Raw genomic sequence first — 9,863 nt, forward strand, 5'->3', positions numbered from 1 at the left:
AGTCAGTTTCATAACTACAATTAAGTTGACAGTAGGAAGCTCTACAACTGTAGCGGGTGTCCAACCTTTTATCTTGCCTGGGCCACAGAGTGAAAAAAAAATCAACTTTCTTGTTGCATGTAAGATACGTAACATAGTAAATGTAAGTAACAAAACTTCATTTTTTATTAAACAAGAAAAAAAAAAGTGGGCAACAAAATTATAAAACTAGCAGGTTGGACACATATGCTTAACAATTTTTTTTTAACCGCGAACATGAACCCAACAGTGAAACATTTTACTAACAGCTAAACTTTTTACTAATTAGCATCTCATTTTTACCAAAAGAAAATGGACTCCATATAGAATCCATCTTGCAATCATTCAGTGAACTGTTCTATATGTGGAGACTTCACAATCCAGGATCCATAACCGTGTTGTTCTAAGTAGCTGTGCAACAACTTTTTAGCTTCCTGATACAAATGAGACTTGACCTGAAAGAAAAAAGGTAGGATTTTGAAAGATCTCAACCATAGTGGTTACAGTGATCTGCATTATTTAATGCTATCATATAATACGCATAAGAACAAGCCTTGCTGAAAGCCAAGCCTACAAATTTTACAGTTCTGCTCATTGCTGACAGGATGGAAAACGTTCTAGAATCTAAAAACATGCTATTTTTGTGCGTTCAGTCATTTATTGGAATGGGAGAACTCCTCTGTTAAATACAACGTGTATGTTATGCAACATCTCTTCAGATTCAATAATAACTTTAAGACAGAAAACAAGTCAATGCCGTCCAATGCAAATCTAAGTATATGTGAGCATGCAGCCAATGAGCAAGCCATTCTGCTTTAAAGTAGTTTTTAAAAAATCTTTATTAGAAAAAAAAAAGCACAAGTGCAAAAAAGAAAAAAAAACACACTTGCAGAATATTCTGAAAATAAAAAAAAAAGCTTTCAAAAAGTTTAATATGAAATTCTCAGTTCTCCCACAAAAATACTTCATGGTAGAAAAATTATCTACCTATGTATGAACTGAATGTAAAGTTGTAATTAAAAAAAAAAAAAGAAGAATATTCCAGTATGAAACTAGCCTTACTGTTTAGTCTTTCTATCCTGAGCCAAGGTATTCAAGATTTTAATAGGAAGTGTGTCAAGACTGATACAGTGGACTGATTTTACTTGAAGACAGCAATTTCAGAGGTGCTCAGGTAAAAATTACAAGGTAATAATGGAATCCATCTGCCCACACAAATCTACAAAGCAATACAGAAAGTCACCGCAGCCAACTGAACTGATTTTGAGAGCAGCCATTAAGAGACCTCCTTTATTTCTTCTCCCTTCGCAGCTTACCTTAGCTTCGTGGTACGTAGCAACTTGAAGCAGGTCAGTTCGTTTTGCTCGCCCAGCAAGGCATTTGAAACGACTCAGCATTGCTGCCTTACAAAGGCGGCTTGCCATGGAAGAGCCACTTTTAAACGGCGAACTACAGGTAAAAGAACAAAGAGCACAGTAAATCTCAGTAAGAAACACATTACAGGTATATTGCTTTGATCGTTACAGGGTGGGGTTTTTTTTTGCCCCAGTGCTCTGTGAATTTAATCGTGTGATGTTGCTTCTGCTCTGAAAGAACAAAGTTGATACAAGTCAGCAGCTGAGAGAATTATAAAGTAAGATGACCAAGAACAATTCTCAAACTGGAATTCATCTGAACTCTTCGGTAGCACGTATTTTGAAAAGTAAAGCAATCACTAGAACACGTAGTATATTATTTCACATTTCGGTATGTCACTGAAAGATCTCTAAAACTGTACCTAAGTACAGGATGCATACATTTAATACAAGAAAGAATCCCTCTCATTTGGATTATACTGTGGCCTTTACATGTAGCTTAAAAGCTAAATATTCAAATGCACAGAACAACAAGACTAAGCATTTTCAATGTAAGGAATAAAGAAAAAAATCTGACCTTTCAGTGACTTTTCCATTTAGCCCATCCACAACCTCCAGCTGCACATCTGACAACATCCAATTCAAACTAAGAGACCTCTGTTTCACATTCACTTGAACTGGTTGTACGGTGTTCACCAAGTAAGTAAATGATCTGTTGACCACGTAAAGCACTGGAAGTTTTGATGTGAGCGCATCGTCGATACGTTGTCTTATAGCTATTTCTAATCCCTTCAAACTCCTGCAATTTCCATTTCCTAGTAAAAAAACAAAGCCAGTCACATGTAATTACATCAACAAACGAAAAATAAATCAATAAAGCAGCCAAGAGCCCATCTGTTTCCATTGGTCATTGGAACATTCATTTTTTTCCCCAAAAGATTTCACTTGAAAAATCAGTTCCAGTATTTTTGTTTTGCAAAACTTGAGTTGTGTTTTTTTTTTTTTTCTTTCAGAAGCACTGTTATCTTCATTGGACATCTCCTTTCCAAAGTGATAGCTACTCTGTAATTTTTCACCAGGACCATTAAAACAGAACTTTGATGTTCTAGATTAGGAAACATCCTAGTGAATTTACTCAACGTTTGTCCATACTGAAACATATCTTACTCAAGAAAAGTTCTCAGGCTTTTACACCAGAAACTATCAAACTGCAGATTTCCATTACACACTTTCACTGATTGCTTAAATTAACTTAATTTGGTCCGTTGCTTCTCAAGAGATAGTCGTAAAATATCTACCAAATAAACATACTTTGGACCTTAGCATCTTCAAGGAACATTCATATAATACGTTACTCTTCTATTTAACATTATAGATTTATTACTATTTACTTTGAACAACACTTAAGTGAACCTGAAAAGCTTTTGTATCACTTCTTTTAAGTAAGAGTGCCCAAACTTCCTTACACCCATCAGGCAGCTGTTCTGTGCCACAGCTTCAATGTCTGGGGAGCTCAGAGACTTGTGTACTAAGCCTCATAATACAAGCGCACAGAGATTAAAACCTTGAGGATAATACTTAGTAATTCCATCACACAAAGAAATGTGTACTCTTGACAGCAGCATTGTCTTTTTGATGCTACAAAACCCGGGGACTCATTATCACCTTGATAATTTCTATTCCACACAAGACATCTATTTACAATGACCAATAGAAACTAGTGAAAAACAAATGTTAAAAAAAAGAAAGAAAGAAAGAAAAAAAAAACAACAACCAAGACTCTCATAGAGCTGTTAAGCTCCCCTGGGGCAAAACTGAGCATTTTGGTGTTTTCAGTTGTACTAGAGAAGTTTTTCCACCACTGCTCACTTCTCCCATTAGCGGAGTACACAGTCACTCTGAAGTCACCGTATCTGGCCAAATAGTTAACACAGCATTCATCACAGGTATGTGATATTTTCTGAGTATTTAACATTTTATCTATTATAAAACAATAGCTAAATAGAAACACAATGACAAAAGAATGAGACAGAGTTTCACATTAAGGCAATTCCAAAGTAAGTGAATACAAAACATTCTGCAGTTCTTTGGAAAATAAACAAACAACTTCATTCAGTTCACTATTTTGATTTTATTATAAAATATAATCAAACGAAGATGAAAACATGGAAAAAAGACTGGAGTTTATTAAGCTTACCTACAAGAATAGTGTTGATATACACTGGTTCAATGAAGTAACTCAGCAGCGCTCCCTGAACGCCAACCACTTCCCATTTTGTTAACTTGTCACTAGCTGACATACTGATTACTCTCACAGTTTTAGAAGGACAAGAAAGAGAAAGATAAACTTTGCCTTCTATAGCAACATGGAGACACAGTTCTTCAGCAGCTTGGCAAGCAGTTAGAGAATGTGGATTAAGACAACTAAAGACAAAAAAAGAAATCTCAGTGAGGAAGTACTCGAAAATTATTATAAAGTGCTGTTTCTCCACAAACACCCAGTAACTTCTAAATGAGTAAATTCCTTCTAAAAACCTATTCTTAAATTAACTCACTTGTTACGTAAGCCAATCTGCTCTATCAGAAGAAAGCATTTCCCAGAGTTTGTCTCTTTGACCAGACCAGACAAAAAGAGAAAAAATAACACAGAATATGTGATCAATCAAACCACTACAAAGCAGCTGGCAAACTGCATCTAGTTTCATTAACTACTACCTTGTAAGAGCAGGTTTTGATACAGAAAAAATAATACCTAAAACCTTCAGCAATTCTAGTGGGAGAGGCTTCCCCAGTCAGCACAACTGGGGATGAACTGGCTGCGACTTCCAGCCTGCAAACTGTTTTCTGAACACCAAAACACAGTATGAAAGAAGTGAGCTGTCTTGCACATGTGAAGAAGTTTGACCGTACAAGTTTGAAGGAGGTAAACCACCATACCACTGCTAGAGAGAACAAAATAATACTGCTCAGAACAACCTGGTTAAGTCATTGACTGCTTCGATTAAATCTCAAAACTATTCAAATTTCAAGAATGTAACAAAAGTTAGAAAGAATGGAGGCAAACACAGGAGTCTATTTGGCTCATCAAGCCTTGCTCATTACCTCTTCCCACCTCCCCACGAAGCAGAACAACTTTGTACACTTTCCATAGCATACACAATTCAAGATTACAGCCTAGCCCTGCGGTGCAAAGGATGACATTAAGCCAACACGTTTGCTTCCTCAATGCGGAAATGAACACCATCTCAGAGTAGAGGTTAATAGATCATTAGATAATCTGTAATAAGGTAACATGCTGAAATCACAACCCACATACAAATTTTGTGTACCAACACATTATGCTTACCACCACCACTCTGAACACTAATGCTTTCGAAACACGAAAAAATTCAGCAGAGGGTTCCCCACTATTTATAAACATGTAACATATTTTTCACACTCATGGTCACCACTGAAACTAATTAACTTTCCATTACAATACCCCTGAGAATACCTGGGTACTTACAACTGTGTTTTTATCTGAGCAGATCCTTTTGGCAGCTGACTCATATAGAGATAGATACTTATATTCCGCTTCAGGGTAAGCAGCTTCGAGTCAGGTGCTGTGCAAAACAGGGATTGCTCTTTGTGTGCTGGATTTTCATTGTAGAACAGCAAAAGATGTCGATAAAAATATCTAAAATGAAGCGGTGACAACAGGCATAAGAGATACTAAATTGTTTAAAAATACATAAACATTCACATTTCATTTACGCTGACTCAAAAATAATCTCAAGGGGACACACTAAATAAATGCAAATGAACTTGTATTTATTCTCAAAAAAGTAAAACTAAGAACTGAGTGCAAAAGTAGTGGTTAACAACTTGTACACAGAATCTCACCGGAGAAGAGAACGTCGTGCAGTAACAATGGCATGGCTGTCGTGCACCACTCTTCCCTCAGGTGAATAATCATTGCTGTAATTACAGTCTCCTGTTCCTAGAGCTACGACTTTATGCTCTCCACCTAAAAAGAAAACATACATGCCATAAAATACAATGGTCAGTCAGTCAAAACACAAAGTTAAACTAAACAGTAAGTACCAAAATAAAGACCAAATAACCTGTCTCAAAGGGGGAAAAAAATCCCAGCACAGGAGCTGGCAGGGCTCATTGAGAAGGCTTTAAATGAGATAGTAAGGGGAGAGGGGGTAAAACCAGACTTGCTAGAGTCTGGTTGGGGGGTGGATGTTAGGAAATACTTCTTCTCTGAGAGAGTCATCAATCTCTGGCACAGTCTGCCCAGGGAGGCGGTGGAATCACCATCCCCAGAGGTTTCAAGGAACGTTTAGATGTGGTACTGAGGTATCTTAGAGGCCTTTTCCAACCTTCGAGATTCTAGTCTGATTCCTCTTTAAGACAGCATATTGAAACACTGAATATTTATGATGAAGCCACCAATAAAGAACATGTCAAAGAAGAACAGCCACTGTTTATGTGCAAGGTCAGAAACACACTGAAGCAAGGCTACTAGGGAACACAGGCTAGACTGCTCAACCCCCAGTATCCCGTATCAAAACCGACTTGCCTTTCTCAATGATGAAAGCAGCCAGTGAACTGCCACAGCTTTGGTACTCAGGATTTTCAGCAGTCAGGCTGTTAAATACTCCTTCAACTGTCTGTGAAAATTTCTGATATATATGGTGTCGTCCTTCTGAACAGAACAATAAAAGCCAGCAAGACACAAATGTGAGAGGGAAAAACAGGCAGCACCAAGCACTGAGCAGATAATAAATTTATAGACGTGGTAAAAGCACTAGCACCAGCATATACTTGTGCCTCTGACAATTACAAGGATGGACGTGAATAAACGAAGGATAAGAATACTGCTAACACTTCATGGTTTTACTATTCAAGGTAAACTAGGAAAAACATGTATAAAGTTTATCATCTACCAGACATGATACTTCAAAGAAGGACAGCAAGGTTTATCTATTCCTATCCCTGATTCAAGATTTTAGTTCAAGAAATTCACTTGAGTTGTGTCTGTCAGCATTTGTCCATGTGCTACTTAAGTGACCAATTCTTTCAGCATTCTTTGAAGACAACATGTATAAAGTAACTGAACCTTCATACAGATCACAAAGGATTTTAAAAGAAGCATTAAACAAAAATAAAATATTTTCTTTATAGATTCAGATCACACAGCTAAACAAGACTACTCCTTACCAAAACTGATCCTTGAAACATCAATAGAGCTTGTTGGAGTTTCAGGCTCAACCAGAATACGGGGAGGACCTGAGGATTCAAGACAACTTCCAATAGGTATCAACAATACAAATTTCAAAATACGGATCAAACACTATTTTCAGCACCTTTAACCTTCTAGTTCTTTAAGAATTAGAGATTTTTTTCTGGAGTCCTTATAAGAATAGACCTATTTAGGCAACAATCCTTAAATAAAGGAAAACATTATGGTAACTTCATTCTTTTGCAAGTAGTAACACAAAGCCAAGGACATAGTTATAAAAATTCAAACATACTCAGGAACAACTTGATACTGCTGTAATCTAGCAATTAGTAAATCAAGTGCAACAGATGAATGAATTCCTTCCGCAATTTTCCCTTCTGTGTCAACAACTCTGATGCAAATCATACTATGGAGAAGGCAAAGAATTTCACAACTAAACAACAAATAACTTCCAAAAGGACTCAAAACTGATAGAGGTTGTGACACCAAAGCATTTCACAAAGCTACACAGGGATTTTAAATAGAAAAGCTCTAAGCAAATCTTTTCAAGTTCTGCTCAGGTACTGCTTGAATATTTACTTGACTTTCCAGAAGCTGGTGCCACCATATACTCCAACTTAAGCAGTTCATCAAGAGCCAATTTAGCTGCACACTGCTTAGACTCCTTCTTATTTCTTCCCAATCCAGTCTTGTAGTAAACACCATCCAACACAGCACTAATGCCAAAATAAGAACTTATGGTGTGTCCTTTTAAGGAGAAAAAGAGAATCATGATTAGTAACACTAAATAATGCATTCTTTTTCATAGCTTTATGCACTTAGATTGACTTCAAGCATCAGTACAAGATGAAAAGATTATTACAACAAAATGCCTTTCACCTCCATGAGTATCCTGACAGTATTCATTCACTGTACTTCTCATAAAGCTCTCTTCCAGCTCTAACAGGTATTAACAAAACACCACATTTTCTGAACTGCCTGGCAAAACCACCACACCACCTCCAAGTGTCAGCAGGCAGGGCAAGCAAGCCATCATTGTCAGCTCATCAGACAAACAGTGACTGACAGGGGCCACAAAAGCCCTCTTTTATTAAAGCAAGGCAACCTGTGACAGAACGATGCCCGGCAAGGGAAGAAACTGGCTGCAACCAAATAAGTTTATTAATAATCTGCATTTCAGAGAAGACATGCATTTAAAAGAAGTAATCTTGTGCCTACAGAGAGCAAGATAAAATAGCTTAATAATAATAATAATAAAAGAGCAGATCAAAATACATTTGCAGAGCAGAGCTTTCAATCTCTCAAATAGCTAACTTTCCCTTACTGATGAGGTACCTTGTAAAGTCATCCAGCCTGCATTCATAGAAAATTTTGGCAACTGTAAGAAACCTCCATAACAGCAGTAAAGACTGGGAGAAAAGAGCTTACCCCTATCCAGATCTCTCCTATCACCTTTCTGAAGATTTGAGAACAAGAAAAACAAAGAAGAGTTGGGACAAAAATCCCAGAAATATACGCACATTAAGTAATATTCATCTTAAGCAATATTAAAATAATGAGGAAAAAGCTCTATGGTAATGTAACAAAGAGGCACACCTACCACATGGTATGAGAGGGGCAAATATTAAAAAGGAACTATATCAGGGCAAAAAAAAGCAACAGAAAAAAAATAACATTTCAGTTCAGGAAAGTTATCAGGTAACTTCCAAATACGGAACCTCTGTTTGATAGAGGGAACACTGAAACGCCTGAAATAAGGAAAAAGACTGCTGTTTAGCCACATCACACAATTATTTGTAGTAAATTTTGAATGAAAGGATTTAGACTCACAGAAACTGAAATCCAACAGCATACTACATCTGATTCAACTTACTGCTCTTCAGCAGAATAATGGAATTCCTCATGAAAATTAGGGCTGGCCCTCCTCCAAATCATCAGCTGATAAATTCTAAGATAAACGAGCAAAAGTTTTGCCCACATCATGCAACACCATTGAGGTGAGCAGGCATTAAGGTTACTGCACAGAAACCTCGCTCAGAACGTTATATGCAGCCCTGCTCGGAACGCAGCCCAAGCTGGAATGAGTGTAATAAAGAGGAAAGATCATCAGGGAAAAGGACAACTTCTCTTACAGAGAAATTGCAGGAATGCTCAGGTTTGCTGACTCTGCCCCCTACACAAAATAAAAAAAAGTTCCAGGGCAGCAAACAAATGCTGCACCCCAAAGGAGAATAACAGCTTCTAAAGGAAGAAAAAAACAAAACACAAAACTGGGAACACAGCAGTCATGAGGAAGCTCAGTCAGGAAGCTAGAAGCAGATTCTGATCAAAGCACAACAGCTTCAAGGGCAGCAAGCAGCCACAAGAATGAGAAAGGCAATCACTTCCCAGGGAAAAAAACGCTCACGTGACGGGAGTGCAACCAACAGTAAAAAATAAATAAATGATTTGTTTTAGTGGCATCAATGCTAGCCCAAAAAATCAAAATCATCTCAAACACAACCGTATGCAAAGAAAGAAGCATTTACCTGCCACACCGGTCTCTTTAAAATCAAGCTGCATGCTGTACCTCTGTGCAAAGCGGTGCAGGGCTGACACTGGGTTCACTGCGCCCTTCTGGTACCCCGCAACGAGGTCTGCCAGCCACGCGTCTTGCACCACTGCTGGCTCTGGGGACGGGCGGGCTGGGCGAGGCAAAGACATCGCTGCAAGGAGACCAAGGACTAAACATAAAGAAAAACTGAACGCTCTCATCAACAGTTTTAACCATACAAAGAAATGCCTTCTAGACAGTTCTCGGCGCTAGAGAAAACGCACTGACAAGGAAACCCAGCAGAATGCCAAAGCCACACGAGTTTCCTTCACTAGCACTAACAGCTCGTTTACACAGCCAGTCCCAACGAACGAACTGAAAGCTATACCCGGGTTTTCTCTCGTCTTCAGGACGCTCGGTCCGTGCTGGCCCTGGGAAGGCGCGAGCCTGAGCCTCACAGCCGCGGAGCTCAGCAGCTGGGCGGGAGCCTGCACCAGCACAGCCTTCTCCTCTGCGGGCTCACAGGCGGCCGTCCCAGCCCTCCGCATGCTGTCACTGCTGGCGGCCATCCCCGATCAACCTGACGGAGCTCAAAAGGAACGGTACCAGATGCTAAAGACCCTGCCGGCCGGGAAGCACCGACACGCGGACCTCACCACCACGCCGCCGCCTCCTCCAGAGCCAGCACGGCCGGCGCTACGGGAGCTCGAGCAGCGAGCAGCTCTCG

At 39.0% G+C, this 9,863-nt stretch overlaps 1 protein-coding gene across 2 annotated transcripts; it reads right to left on the reverse strand.

Annotated features, from left to right (window-relative positions):
• Positions 1 to 245: 245 nt before the first annotated feature.
• On the reverse strand, positions 246 to 9,857 carry ADAD1 (adenosine deaminase domain containing 1). 2 transcript variants are annotated; one of them, XM_019614730.2, is made up of 11 exons: positions 9,743 to 9,857; positions 9,132 to 9,308; positions 7,183 to 7,350; positions 6,582 to 6,650; positions 5,941 to 6,066; positions 5,256 to 5,379; positions 4,879 to 5,049; positions 3,571 to 3,797; positions 1,951 to 2,188; positions 1,335 to 1,467; positions 246 to 473 (listed from the first exon to the last, which is right to left on the reverse strand). In XM_019614730.2, exons 2-11 carry the CDS (start codon positions 9,304 to 9,306, stop codon positions 360 to 362), a joined length of 1,545 nt encoding a protein of 514 aa, XP_019470275.1. In that variant the 5' UTR covers positions 9,307 to 9,308; positions 9,743 to 9,857; the 3' UTR covers positions 246 to 359. The 2 variants fall into 2 exon arrangements, with proteins under 2 accessions (XP_019470275.1, XP_031408946.1); XM_031553086.1 differs by having other exon boundaries at positions 9,525 to 9,857.
• Between the last annotated feature and the right edge of the window lie 6 nt (positions 9,858 to 9,863).

Source organism: Meleagris gallopavo, chromosome 4 (genome assembly GCF_000146605.3).
Source record: "Meleagris gallopavo isolate NT-WF06-2002-E0010 breed Aviagen turkey brand Nicholas breeding stock chromosome 4, Turkey_5.1, whole genome shotgun sequence".
Classification (NCBI taxonomy): domain Eukaryota; kingdom Metazoa; phylum Chordata; class Aves; order Galliformes; family Phasianidae; genus Meleagris; species Meleagris gallopavo.